Source organism: Cyprinus carpio, chromosome A4, assembly GCF_018340385.1.
Source record: "Cyprinus carpio isolate SPL01 chromosome A4, ASM1834038v1, whole genome shotgun sequence".
Classification (NCBI taxonomy): domain Eukaryota; kingdom Metazoa; phylum Chordata; class Actinopteri; order Cypriniformes; family Cyprinidae; genus Cyprinus; species Cyprinus carpio.
In genome coordinates, this window is record NC_056575.1 from 1,540,484 (window position 1) to 1,555,971 (window position 15,488).

The following is a 15,488-nucleotide window of genomic DNA, read 5'->3' on the forward strand; positions in this document are numbered from 1 at the left end:
AGAAATAATTAACATCGTTTATTTTCTGGAAATGATATTACACTTATTTCAAGTATTAGTTTAGTCATGTTTTTATCTCATTCTCCATCAGGGCTGAATTGAGAATTAAAATTTCTGAATTTGAACTTGATTTGAATTGTGGTTCCGAACAGGATGCAGCATTCTAATAAGAATTTTCAAACGATACATTTCTTTATTTCTCAGTACCTATTTGTATAGAATATTTCTGAAACATCAGATGATATTAATGATCTTTTTTTTTTATAATTTTTCTTTTCTTTTAGTGGAAGGGCATTTCATTTCCCAGAATGCACTAATTTACTTCAATGGATCTCTTTTGTTCATAAATTGCAGTTCAAATTGTAATTCAACATTTCGTTTGAGAGGCCAGTTCATTTAAATTCACACTCATGAATTCAAAGACAGCTCAATTTGGCATTTTATTAATGTCTGATGTTCCCGCCCAGCTAACAGGAAACATTCTCAGAACGTTCTGGCAAAGTTATAAACAAACGTTCTTCAAATAACATTAATAGAACATTCATTCAGAGTTTTCTGGCTATTTCTGCATCATTCATAGAAGTAACATTCCCATAATGTTTGCAAACTTCTAAAATGGAATGTTCCCTTAACATTCACATGACCACAATTTTTTTTTTTTTTTACTAGACTTTCAGAACATCCAGAGAACATCCAGAAATGTTTTCAGAACCTAAAGGGGGACATATTTTCGCCAGCTGGGTGGTCTGAAATGGCTGGTACAACATTAGAAGTTTCAGCAGAAGATTTTAGTCATTCATTTGTGTTTCTTTTATCATTTATGCATTATTCTGTGAGCTGTAAATTAAAGCTACAAACGATCTAAAAATATTGTATAGTAAATAAGGAGCAGCATCATCTGCGCGTCTCTGCCTGAGGAGCTTCAGGAGGCAGCTGGAGTTTCTCCTCTAGTCTGTCTGCTTTCGCTCCTTCTTCTTTCCTTCCCGTTTTGGTTTCTGTGAATCTGTGGGGAGAAGAACAAACATCAGTCTCTCTCTCACACACACACACACACACACACACACACACGCGCACGCACAAATCTCATGAAAACACATCCAGCTCCTATTTCAGCCCGAAATCAAGAGAGATAAAAATAAGAAATACCCTTTTGCTTAAAGAAAATGAAGCCTGTTTCATGCACATAAAGCACATTAATAGCATTTGAAGATATTTAACCCTGTATTCTCCGTTCCATTAATTATGGATGATACATTTGAATATTTTGCTTTTGAGGTTTTTTTTTTTTAAATAATTCTCATTATAATTTTTTTATGTATTACAGTATTTTATTTTAATTTTATATTGCAGTATTTTTATTTTCAAATGAAAAATAAAATTCATTTATTATTTATTTTAAATTAGTTAATTTAAAAATAGTGTAAAATTAAAAATAGCTTTGTTCATTTAAATCAGCTTAAAATGTTATTGTGATCTATGAATTTTTACCATTCAACAGTTTTTTTCTATTAGAGTTTTTTTAGATTTAAAAATGTCAAATATAATTTATTATTTTAAATTAATTAATTAAAAATACATTTAAAGTTACTATTTTTATTAATAGCATTAAATGCTACTGTGATCTGTAAATATTTTACCATTCATCAGAATAATTTTTTTTCCATTAGTCATGTTTTTGCATGATAATTTGAATTTAAAAAAATTAAAATAAAATTTATTATTTTAAATTTAAAATACTTTAGATACTTAGAATTTTAAATTGTTTTAAATAGAAAATACTTTATTTATATCAGTATAAAATGCTACTATGATCTATAAATAATTTAGCATTCAATTTAATTATTTTTCTTTCTTTCTTTACTTTGCATGACAATGAGAATTTGGATTAAATGTGACAAACGTTGACACTACATATCCAGATAATCACGCTGAATGATTCTACTGTTATAAGAGGATATTTATAAAGGCTCCTCTGCATAAATCTCATCTCAGATATGAAATGAACCTTGACTTAGTTTAATTAACATTCTTCTGGATTTAGTGAGAGTGAGAGCTGGTGGACGTCACTTGTTGATCTGAGCTCATCAAGTCTAAAAGTTCATGTTGTCATCAACAGCTACCGTCTGCATTCATGTCTAAACTTGCCAAACATCTACGTTTTCACACAAAACAATCCAAATGTGCAGAAAATCTTCATTAAACTGACTGATGATGATTACATGTCCAATAACGCCATCCAAGCGTTCATAGCATTAGCATCTCATTAGCATAAAGATTAAACCCATTCAAATCAAACACAAAAACAACCAGAAGACCATCAGCAGAACAACGGCTAATTATAGAATAAAACCAGAGGAAAGATGAATGACAAATGAGATCTACAGATCAACTGTTCCTTCTAGACGGCAGTGAGATTAAATAGAGATCTCAACATATGCTCAGATTCACAGCATCACAAACATCAGAGATCTCAATATGAACTCAAACATTCATCATCAATTCAAGATTAAATACTGTGTGTGTAAATAAATACATACATACATATTTTTAGGTCCAAATATTGAAATAATTAAGATTTTTTAATATTTTTGAAAGAAGTCTGCTGCTCATCAAAGCTGCATTGATTTGACCAAAAAATACATAAACAAATAAAATAAAATGAGAAACACTGCAATTTAAAATGACTGATTTCTATTAATAAATATAATTTATCCTGTGATGGCAAAACTTAAATTACATTTTTAAATATATTCAAATTGTAATACATTTTGGCTATATTAAAAACATTACACCTATTATGTATCATATACTGTATCATACATTTATTCCAAACTATATACATATATATAGGATGATGGGGAAACGGTCCAGTCATCCACACACACACACACACACACACGCACACACACACTCAGAAACACATGCACACAAACTCACACTCAGATACACACACACACACACACGCGCGCACACGCGCACACACACACGCACGCACACACACACATGCGTACATACTCGCACACTGGCAATAAAACTGACATTGGCTAGTAATTGCTTGACACACACTCACACAAACTCACTCATACAAACACACACACAAAAAAAAAATAAAAAAAAATTAATACACACACACACACACACACACACACACACACACAAACTCACTCATACACACACACACATAGGCACACTCACACACACACACACACACATCTGCGTCTGATTATCTTGAGGTGGATGGGTGGTTGAGGTTGTTATTGTTGGTAGAGAGTTTGATTTTAATATGAGCCAAATCTATGACAGACAGTCAAAAACAGATGTCCGGCCAGTCAGAGGCTCTGAAAATCCTCATCGCTTCACCATCAACATCAGCGTGAGTGATGTGACGTCCTGTCCGGCCTGCTGTACCGCGGGACACACTAACAGGTGAGATGTGTGTGTGTGTTTACCTGTTTACCTCCGTTCATCCATCTGTGACAGTGGCACCCGCTCCCAAACCCCCACAATCCTCTCTGCTGCTGCTCTTATCACCTCAAACAGACCCCGGTGAAAACACCCCCTCACCCTGTGTGTGTGTGTGTGTGTGTGTGTGTGTGTGTGTGTGTGTGTGTGTGTGTGAGGGTGTGTGTTTATGGTCCATCTGTAGGGAATTTCTAGGGAGTTCCTAATCACTTCTGTCCTCTGTTTGTTGGCACACTGAAAAGGGCACAAACACACATTATCTACAGATACAGCATCACACACACACACACACACACACACACACAGTAATGGGTCAGTTGTTGACATACATTAGGAGAACGGAGCTATTTTTAAGAAACGTTTGAGTTCATATTGAGCCGGTTTGGTTCATGATCATGGTCAGTTCTTCATCTCTGCTGTTTGATGATGGATTGGGCTCTTTAAGCTCTTTCAGCAGCACTTGAGCTCAGGTCCAAATCCTGATAAATGAGACGAGCACACGAGACCCGTCTCATACATTACAGACAAATCCATCTCCCCTTATCCAGACATTCACAACCGTTACTACAGCACTTTAAGGCTGGTTAATGACATTTACAGCAACAATGAGGTTTAGAAAAGCTGTTCTTGACCCGAATGTCATCTCTGAATGATTCACCATCCACTTCATCCAAACACAATCATTTCAGGACATCTTTATCAGTTAAATAAATGCATATGCTACTGTCTGTTTGTGTTTTCTTTTGCGGTGGAAAATTAAATTGTGACTTTCAGATTGAAAAATTATGCTCTTGGGAGATTAAGACGAATTTCTTTTGATTAGCCTGAATTGTTGCCAACATTTACATTTATTCATTTAGCAGATGCTTTTATCCAAAGCGACTTTACAAATGAGGAATATTACAGCACGAGGGATTCATCAGCGGGAGACAGTAGCATTAGAAATACTGCAGTGCCATGAATCTCAGCATATTCACTTCATAATAATATGAAGCACAGACAACAACAACAACAACAACAACACAAACCAACCGTCTGTGGCCTTTAACACACTGTGAAACCGTCACATTTATTAAACTTTAACAGAGTCTTTAGAATCTTCTTGAGCTCGAGAAAGAGAGAAAGACCTTATTGATCAATATTTCAGCGTAACCTTACGATCCCACAGTCCTGCGCTTCAAAACACAGACCTGTAAACCGTGTATAAAAATAATACAAGAATATCTGCAGTATACAATAATGGCAAAACATATTGCTGCATCTTTAATTTGAAGATACCAGAAATAAAAGTGGGATTACAAATAAATAAGGGTCATTTGGATTCTTAATGCTTTTTAAGGCATTACGGTCAAAACTGTTTTTTTTTTCATGCACTGCTCAGTTTTTTGGCTAATTTATATGTCTTATTTCAGACAAGATGGGGGGGGGGCATCAAAAAGCACATTTAAGTTTTTTCAGATTTATCTTTTTTCATCTGTAGATTTAATACCTTTAAAGACTGTTTCTCAAAATAAGTTTTTTACTTCACTTATACACACAAAACTTTAAATGTAACCGGTTGTATTCCTCTTTATATTCTGAAGGGTATTACAGAGGGTTCTGTTTGTTGTTTGGGGTTTTATGCAACATTTTATTACCAAAAAACATGGTGAAAATGCATTTTTCCAGATTGCTGACAGCATTTTTTGATTTATGGAGTGAGAAAAAGAGAAATCCAACATCCCCTCAATAAAAAACCTGTTCTGGAAATGTATGCATATTACTGCATATTTAATTATATAATGCATTGCTTGCATATTTCAACATAACAATGCAGGAAACTTGTAATACAAAGCAGTAATTAATCAACTAGGGAAGTATGGTAATTATCATCTTTACCCCATTCACCTGTGGTGTCTTACCTTAATGCAAAAATGTTTTTAGCACTCCAATCAAATCAGTTGATACTGCTTGTGTGTTCACTCAAGTTGAGTACATCTCATGCTCAACACAGCATGTCTTTATGGGTGTATTCTTGTACCTTGTATCTTGGTCTTGGGTTTGCTGCAGGGTTTGGTGATGTTGACGGTGTTCAGGCAGCTAGCGTCCATCAGCGCTCGCTTTAGCATGCCGGTGCGCGTCTTCATTCCCGTGATCGAGTCACACTCTCCCCACGCTTCAAAATCATACTTACACTCACCTGCAAAAGACAAAAACCCACAACTTGATTTTGACGAGTTCAAATGCAACATAACTTTACAAAACCCTGTCAAAAATACACTATGAATGCTAAAGCAAAACATACATGCATAAACCGGTTTAAAGTCAACATGAAATCCACATTTACTGTCTTAATACAGCTTCCTGGTGTTATTGTGAAGGATTCACCAATGCATGTTATTCTGAAAAAGTTAATGTTTGTCTTCATAATCTTGAACTAGTTTTCAGCTGCTGTCTCCAATCCCTTTTCAACCATATGTCATACGGAGAAACTTTTCACCACACAATATCTCCCAAAGTTTAAAACCACATTTTTTTTCTTGTTGAATATCCTGTTTCACTTGGAAAAACATCAGATTATGGAAGTAAAACAGGTTGCGGGCTACACAAGGGAAAAGAAAACACAACCCAGACTACATTAAATACAGGTTTACTTACAGTGAGGTTTGTGCCGAGCACAGTTTGTTTGTTTTGCGAGGTGAATTATTGGCTGCCCAGAGCATGAGTCCATCAAAATGCAATTTTACACGATAAACAATTTAGGTACTGTGTTGGGTTGGCACTCGGTGGCTAATGTAAAATCGGGATCCTGAAGCAAAACCAATTGTGAAGCCCTGATCTATGCTCTCGTTCCTTTATCTCTTGTCTCATCTCATCTTTCATTCTTTCTGTCCATGCGTTGGAGCGATTTCTCTCGGTCTCTGCCGGAATGGATGGGGGTTAAACGGCTTCAATCAAGCACAAAATTTTCTCTAATGACATATTTAAAGGCAGGGAGAATGTAATTACATGCAGCAGCCCTCCGGCTGAATGGCCGCTGTCCTGAACTGAGACCCTCAAAAATGAGGCCGGTGTGAAATAGAACCCTTATAACTCAAGAGGAAAAATTCTGCACTAGACACCAGCATTTCGACACTAAACTATTCTGACACGGCTGCTGAACTACACAGAAATACACAGAGGATTCATCACTCAACGTTTAGTGTGATCATGTTTTATTAAGTCTGTGATTTCTGATTTTCCTTCAGAGCGAGATGGTCTTGCACATTCCCAGAGAGAGACTTAGAGAAAACACCCTACAGTTTCAGTGTTTGTTGATAGTTTATGTGCATACCTACAAATCCCGAGGGAAGGTGGCATATGCTTTCTCTCTCTCTCTCTCTCTCTCTCTCACACACACACACACACACACACACACACACACACACACACACACAAACTGGTATATTCTGCCAGCTTGTTTCTGGCTCCCACTGCAGTCATGTCATTTCTGAGGATAGAATTCTGTGAGAATCTCCATCTTGTTACTCCACAGTGCAGGCTTATTTACCCTGAGCCCTGCGTGTGTGTGTGTATGCAACCTCTGTTTGTGTGGCTTCTCACCTCCAAACTGCTTTTTCCAGTTGCAGGGGATTTTGCAGCGCTGGGTTTTGATGGTCTGTTTACAGTCGGTGCCGGTGCGTGTGCCCTCTCTGGTGCCCAGACCGCAGTCACCCTCGTTAGCCACACACACGCTCCACTGCCACTCGCCACAGTCCGATTTACGCTCTTTCTTACCTGTCAGAGTGAGAGCACACACAGTTTCATCTTGCACCTTACAATTGTATGTATGAGAGACAGAGAGAGTGTGTGGGTTGATATAGAGCAGTGTGAAGTGATACCGAGCAGTGTGTGTGTGTGGAAATATAGAGCACTGTGGGGAAATAGAGAGTGCTGAGAGGAAATACAGAGCGGCACTGGTAATAGAGTGTGGCGTGAGTGACAGAGCAGCGTAGGGTAATCTATAATGGCTTAGGTGATATAGAGCAGTATGGGATAGTATAGAGCAGTGTGGGTTATACAGAGCAGTATGGAGTAATATAGAGTGGCGTGGGTTATATAGAGCAGTATGGTGTAATATAGAGCGGCGTGGGTTATATAGAGCAGTATGGAGTAATATAGAGCGACGTGGGTTATATAGAGCAGTATGGCATAATATAGAGCGATGTGGGTTATATAGAGCAGTGTGGGTTATATAGAGCAGTATGGAGCAATATAGAGCGGCGTGGGTTATAAAGAGCAGTATGGAGTAATATAGAGTGGTGTGGGTTATATAGAGCTGTATGGCGTAATATACAGCGGCGTAGGTTATATAGAGCAGTATGGAGTAATATAGAGTGGCGTGGGTTATAAAGAGTAGTATGGAGTAATATGGAGTGGCGTGGATTATATAGAGCAGTATGGCGTAATATAGAGCGGCATGGGTTATATAGAGCAGTATGGTATAATATAGAGTGGTGTAGGTTATATAGAGCAGTATGGAGTAATATAGAGTGGGGTGGATTATATAGAGCAGTATGGTGTAATAGAGCGGCGTAGATTATATAGAGCAGTATGGAGTAATATAGAGCGGCGTGGATTATATAGCGCAGTATGGAGTAATATAAAGCGGTTTAGGTTATATAGAGCGGCATAGGTTATATAGAGCAGTATGGCATAATATAGAGCGGCATGGGCTATACAGAGCAGTATGGCATAATATAGAGTGGTGTAGGTTATATAGAGCAGTATGGAGTAATATAGAGTGGGGTGGATTATATAGAGCTGTATGGCGTAATATACAGCAGCGTAGGTTATATAGAGCAGTATGGAGTAATACAGAGCGATATGGAGTAATATAGCAGTCATGGCCTAATGATTAGAGTCTGACTTGTAATTCAAAGGTCGCAGGTTTGAGTCTCAGTACTGGCAGGGATTTTAGTGGGGGAAGTGAATGTACAGTGCTCTCTTCCACCCTCAATACCATGACTGAAGTGAGACCCTTGATCACTGAACCCCCAAATGCTCCCCGACGCTGCAGCAAAAAGGGCTGCCCACTGCTCCAGGTATGTGTGTGTGTTCACTAGTCACTGCTGTGTGTGTGCACACTTAGATGGGTTAATAGCAGAGCACAATTTCCGAGTATGGGACACCATACTAGGTAAACGTCACATCACTTTTTCACTTTAGAGCAGCATGGGTTATATAGAGCAGCATGAGGCAATATAGAGTGGTATGGGTTATATTGATAGTTATGGGGTAATATAGAATGGCGTGGGATTTATCCAGTAGTATTGGGTAATATAGACCTGTGTGGTTTAATTAGAGCAATATGGTGTAGTATAGAACAGTGTGGGAGATACAGAGCAGTATTAGGTAATATAGAGCTGCGTAGGTGATAAGGAGCAGTACTGGGTAATATAGAGCGGTGTGGGTGATAATGAGCTGCCTGGGATAATATTGAGAGGCATGGTGATACAGAGCAGAATGGAGTAATATAGAGCGGCATGGTGATATAAATCACTATGTGGTAATAAAGAGCGGTGTGATAAGATGATATAGAGCAGTATAGGGTAATGTATAGTGGCATAGGTGATATAGAGCAATATGTGGAAATACAGAGCAGAAAGGATTATACAGAGCAGTATGAGAAATAATAGATTATGGGGTAAAATAGCAGAATTGGGTAATATAAACATTTATGGGGTTATGTAGAGTGGTGTAGGGTAAAATATAGCAATATGTGACAATACAGAGCAGTAAGGATGATATAGAAAAGTGCGAGATAACATAAAGCAGTGTGTGGTCATGTTCTGTTACCTTGTTTCTCTGTTTTTCCACCATCTGCCTGCGTCACTGTGACAATCATGAAGGCCAGTAAAGCCAGACACACCCACTGCTGCTGCATGCTGGGAAAAAAATAAATGCACATTAAGTGTATGGCTCATAATACAACAAAACAAACAGCATGCAAATATCAACCTGTAAATGCTTCATCAACATACATGTAGAGACTATTTTCTCTCTCTTTCTTTCAGTCATTCTCTCTTTGTCTCTCATAAGGAAAAGTAAAGGTGGATTGAATAATTAGAAAGCAATTTTATCCCAAACGCTCTGCTGCACTTCAGTTACAGTAGCAGTGCAGCCCATCGGCGACATCACCTCCATTTCAATTACTTATGAGCCTCCCTCTCTCTCCTTTTCTCTTCCTGTTTCTGGTTGGCTGATTTCCTGCTGTGCCCATAAGCATTGGCTCGCTGGACTTTTTTCCTAGTTCTGCCTCATGTTATAGACGCTCAGCCATTTTCCCTCATCGGGTGCATCTCACAAAATCTGTAAATTACATGTCCAGGTCAAATTGAAATAGAATGAAGCCTATATTTAGAAAGATGTATTATTTTCATGACAGTTAAGCACATTTACAATTTTCCATAATCCGACATCATTGCTGTGATGTGGAATTTTTTTTTTAAAAACTGGAACATATTTATACATCATGCTAATATCTGTTGTACTGCTTGTTATTAATGCAGATTTTAATTAAAACATTATTGTATTACAGTAATGAGAGTCACCGCTGAGAATTACAGCAAAAGCAAGACACCCAGATGCATTACAGTAACAAGCATTCTGGCACAAAATGTGCTGAAATGTCATGAAAATAAGGTCAAAATTCCAAAAAAGTGCAACCTGGTGATGTTTCTGAGAGATTCGTCCCATCATTTCTGTCTCTATCAGTGCTAATCACGCTGGACGTCTCTCTGCCGCACCTGAGCTGTTCCACTTGAGTCAGACTGTGAAATCGTCAGCGCCACATAATAACCGTGATTTCAGTCAGATGGGCAAAACCTGCCAATCAAAGACTCATGAGTCATGACATATAAAGCGGTTTGGATCGTTAAAACATAATCTGCCCTCCAAACCCTGATTAGCAACACTGCAAGTGAATGTGTGATATGAGATTAGCCTGGAGTGATGTGACAGGAGCAGTGAGATTTGAGGACTAGACAGCAGCAGGATCAGTCGCAATCAATACTCCAATGTCAATTAAACTGATTTAGCAAACAAGATGCAGAACTGTAATTTGCGTGTAAACTAAATTCTAAAAAGTAGAATTAAAATGGAAGGAATGGAAAAAAACTGCTGTTTTTAATAATACATTTCATTACTCAGCATGGTTTACCTGTAAACATGTTGTCACAAAACATGTGCAAATCAATGCTTCAAGTTTTCTGCTACATAATTCAGATATTTATAATGGCTGATATTATAGTTGTACAACATAAATGTAATATAAATGAACCAAAAATAGAAAACAAATAAATAAAATTATTTACTAATATATTAATTTAATTTTAAACATTTAATAAAATTTGAAAAAAAAAAATTAACTTTCATTTTACAGAACTCTTACATTTCCTACGAAATGAAGCAGGGAATGCACAAACTGATAAAATACAGAGGTGTGAAAAATTGTTGGCCCCCTTCTAGATTTCTCTTCTTTTTTTTTTGCATGTTTGTTCAGATCATCGAACAAATTTAAATATTACTAAAAGATAACACAACATGCAGTTTTTAAATGAAGGTTTTTATTAAGGTAAAACAAAATCCAAAACTACATGTCTCTGTGTGAAAAAGTGTTTGACCCCTAAACCTAATAACTGGTTGGGCCACCCTTAGCAGCAACAACTGCAATCAAGCGTTTGCGATAACTTGCAATGAGTGAGAGGTGTACTTGCTGGTGTGTTTTGGATCATTGTCCTGCTGCAGAAACCAAGTTCGCTTCAGCTTGAGGTCACGAACATATGGCCGGATATTCTCCTTCAGGATTTTTTGGTAAACAGCTGAATTCATGGTTTCATTTATCACAGCAAGTCTTCCAGGTCCTGAAGCAGCAGAACAGCCCCAGACCATTACACTACCACCACCATATTTTACTGTTGGTATGATGTTCTTTTTCTAAAAATGCAGTGTTACTTTTACGCCAGACATAATGGGACACACACCTTCCAAAAAGTTCAACTTTTGTCTCGTCAGTCCACAGAGTATTTTCCCAAAAGTCTTGGGCATCATCAAGATGTTTTCTGGCAAAACTGAGACGAGTCTTTATGTTCTTTTTACTCAGCAGAGGTTTTCGTCTTGGAACTCTGCCATGCAGATCATTTTTGCCCAGTCTCGTTCTTATGCTGGAGTCATGAACACTGACCTTAACTGAGGCAAGTGAGGCCTGCAGTTCTTTGGATGTTGTTGTGGGGTCTTTTGTGACCTCTTTGGTGAGTCGTCGCTGTGCTCTTGGAGTAATTTTGGTCGGCTGGTCACTCCCGGGAAGGTTCTCCACTGTTCCATGTTTTTGTTATTTGTGAATAATGGCTCTCACTGTGGTTCGCTGGAGTCCCAAAGCTTTAGAAATGGCTTTATAACCTTTTCCAGACTGATGGATCTCAATTACTTTCTTTCTCATTTGTTTCTGAATTTCTTTGGATCTTGGCATGATGTCTAGCTTTTGGGGATCTTTTGGTCTTCTTCACTTTGTCAGGCAGGTCTATTTAAGAGATTTCTTGATTGTGAACAGGTGTGGCAGGAATCAGGCCTGGATGTGGCTAGAGAAATTGAACTCAGGAGTGATAAACCACAGTTTTAACAAACACTTCTTCACAAAGGGCCATGTAGTTTTGGATTTTGTTTTCCCTTAATAATAAAAACCTTCATTTAAAAACTGCATGTTGTGCTTCCTTGTGTTATCTGTAACTGATAATTAAATTTGTTTGATGATCTGAAACATTAAAGTGTGACAGACATGCAAAAAAATAAGAAATCAGGAAGGGGGCCAACACTTTTTCACACCACTGTATACAGCTTGAAACAACTCCAAGTCTCTTTGGATGTAATCATCTGCAAAATTCTTAAACCTTAAGGTCAGATCCCATAATAACCAATCTGTTTTTGGCCATTTTTATTGTCGCTTTGAACTAATGGCATTCCTCTTTAGCATTGCTCTTTAATTCTTTCAGTAAATTCATCTTCCAGTCATTCTGATTTAATTTCAGCTTATGTATTGACTCGAGTCTGATATTTTCCCAATCCTACTAGACAGATATCATGAATATCTTCACGTTTAACCTCCGCAGACCCTAAAGGAAGTCCACTATTGTCACAAGACAAATGACTTGTGCTTTCTTACAAACCCCTACAGAATGAAGACCTGAGGGGGGGTCGGCCGTGTGTGTGTGTGTGTGTGTGCACTGAGGTAAAGCGGTTATCCAGCTCTAACACTCCATTAGCTCATTGATCAGTGTAAAGGCAGGAGGGAAAGAGTGACAACATGATCCATCAGAGTGAAACACACACACACACACACAGAAGAAAGCTGTACTCGTCATTCGAAATTGACAGATTTCTGTAAGCCTGGTGCATTGGCTCTTAAAGGGACGGTGCACCCAGACAGCCAAATTCTGTTCTCATCTACTCACCTTCATGCCACCCGAAACCTTTGTGAATTTTTTTTTTTCACAGAACGAAAGTGGACAGTCAGCCAAAAAGCACCATCAAAATTTGGGTCTTTTCCTGACATAAAGCTGTCATATACAGTGTAAATCTCACAGATGCTTTTCTGAAACCTCTCTGTAGGAAGGCATGTTTTCATAAGCGCTTTGAGTGACAGGGTTTTATCCGCGCTGAGTCTGGCTTTGAGAGGAAATCTTCATACTTGATCCAGCTACTCTGACTCAGACCCAAACACGGATTTGTTGTTGGGTGTTTGTTTTTAGTGATCGGGGGCGGAGCTTATCAGAACCTGTTAGAATGCAGAAAAACAATGAGATGATCTAGAGAACCCAGATAAAAGACCAACCTAGAGAGGATGAAATGTGATCTTTAGAGGACTGAAAAAGCAGAGTCAACATTCAGTTTAGACCTGTCTCAAACTCGGAACGTTGTCTGAAGGTTCTGGAAATGTTCTCTTAAAGTTATGAACAAACGTTTTTCCAGTTATGCTAATAGAGTGTTCATGTTAGTTATCTGGCCTTAATGTCCTAAAAAGCGTTATTTATATATCACCCATGAAACGTTTCACTTTTAAATGTTAGTTGAATGTTCATCTAATGCTTTTTTTAAATGTTACTTTTTAAATGTTTCAGAACATTCCGAGAACATTCAAAGGTAACGTTCTCATCTTTGCAAAATCATAAAATGGAACATTAACATTCATGTAACCCAAATTTAAAAGTTTTAAAACATTTAAAAAAACAACATTCCAAAATAATGTAACTTAATAGAAGGAAAACGTTCTTGGAACATTTTTATTTGCTGGATCTGAGCTCAAAGAAAAAACTGAGTTTTCTGCTGGAAATCATGGCATCGTGCTGTTCATACATGCTCATCTCATAAAAAAATCGTTGGGACATGACTTGAAGGCAGCGTATGCTAGAACGCGGAGGAAATGTGAATCGTTAACAGTTTCTCTACACAGAATTCCTTCAACGGGTCAGCTTTTGGAGAACAATAAACCTAACAGCGCTGTGTGTGAATTTCTGTTTCACACTGAGCCGCTTTGTTTAGACACATGTATAGTCTAAGAATCAGAGACGTGCTGCGAGCTGTGAATCTATAACACAATATAAATATTCAACAACCATCACTGACTGACAGACAAACAGTGAGAAAGACAGGAAAGCTGCTTTGACATGAATCACACTGACACGAACACAAACTATCAGACAACCAAATTCATAGCTAAAGATTTCAGCATTTCACTCTGTGTGAATTACTGGGATGACATTGATTGCTTATTCCTCCTCAGACGGCTGATATGATCACATTACACTGCTGAACTCAAACTGGATTTACTGGAGAACATATGATATGAAAATGTTTGCATCTGGTCACTTGGTAACACACACACTGTAATCTGGATTACATCATTTTTTAAAATCTGATTAAGTACTTATAAGTAGATTTGATTACATTTTAAAATACTAGTAATCAGATTAGTTTTTTTTTTTAATGACTACATGATTACATTTTATTTACACAATAGGAATACATTTTTCATAATTTAATGATTCTCCCTAATTCTTTTTCATCTTTTAATTTTCCTTTCTAAAATAGCCTACCGCTTATTTACATTCAGAACGTCTTCCAGTTTTGTAGACATTTATACAAAGACCAGTCATTATTATAATTATACACTATAATTACAGTCCGATGGTCATAATTACACAGGAATTTAAGAGGCCACAGCATTTAACCACTGGATTCACAAAATTAATTTGAGTTCTAAGAAGTGTTTTGTTAACATGTCAGCATTGCATCAAATTTTATTTGAATTATCATTCAGTGGGTTACGTAACCATGCATTACCATTTCTCTGGAAGACTTTTGTCTTTCAAACACATTAAATTGCACAAATCCATGTTATTACGTCTTTACTTTACAGATTCCCAAACTTTTTTTTTTTTTTTTTTGGTATATATTTGTAACTTCTTAAATATATTTTCTTTCACTTTGTATTTTTATATCAATATGGTACACGATTATCCTATTTAAATTAATGAGATAAATGAGTTATTTCAAAAGTAATCTGATTATATTACCTAAAATTTGTAATGTAATGGATTACATTATTAACTACAATTTTTGTCATGTAATTTGGAATTAGTAACAGACTACAATTTGTAAGTGATCTTCCCATGATTTGAGGAATCACTGATGTCTGGAGCTCAAACGCTGTAGGGCGACACACTCAACTTTAACACTAAAGAGTGTCTTTAAATCCCTGACCCGTATGCAGCGAGGAGTCAGTACTAATAAATCCAGACGTTAATGCTACAGGTCAGAGCGTCAGAGAGAGGTCTGATCTCAGTAAACACAAGCCACAAGACACAAATCAAACACTCAGATTCATGAGAGAGAAACCCTGTGCAGACAACACTAAGCCTGCAGACTTACACACACTCAGACGGATGGATAAAGCCGCCGGGTCTCCGATAAACCTGCCAGGCACCTGTAATCCCAAATCACTTTCACACAGT

General features: G+C 37.4%; 1 protein-coding gene across 3 annotated transcripts in view; it reads right to left on the reverse strand.

Moving 5' to 3' along the window:
* Positions 1-268: 268 nt before the first annotated feature.
* LOC109077192 (pleiotrophin-A) overlaps positions 269-15,488 on the reverse strand; it is a 35,343-nt gene continuing 20,123 nt past the window's right edge. For 2 of the 3 annotated variants that reach the window (XM_042737705.1, XM_042737703.1), the window contains 4 exons: positions 9,280-9,368; positions 7,045-7,218; positions 5,483-5,641; positions 269-1,003 (listed from right to left, as the gene is read on the reverse strand). In XM_042737705.1, the coding sequence (XP_042593639.1) occupies positions 948-1,003; positions 5,483-5,641; positions 7,045-7,218; positions 9,280-9,367 (477 nt within the window). In that variant the 5' untranslated portion in view covers position 9,368 and the 3' untranslated portion in view covers positions 269-947. Of the gene's footprint in view, positions 1,004-5,482; positions 5,642-7,044; positions 7,219-9,279; positions 9,369-9,464; positions 9,756-15,488 lie in introns of those variants that run through there. The other variant, XM_042737710.1, reaches the window with a different exon arrangement.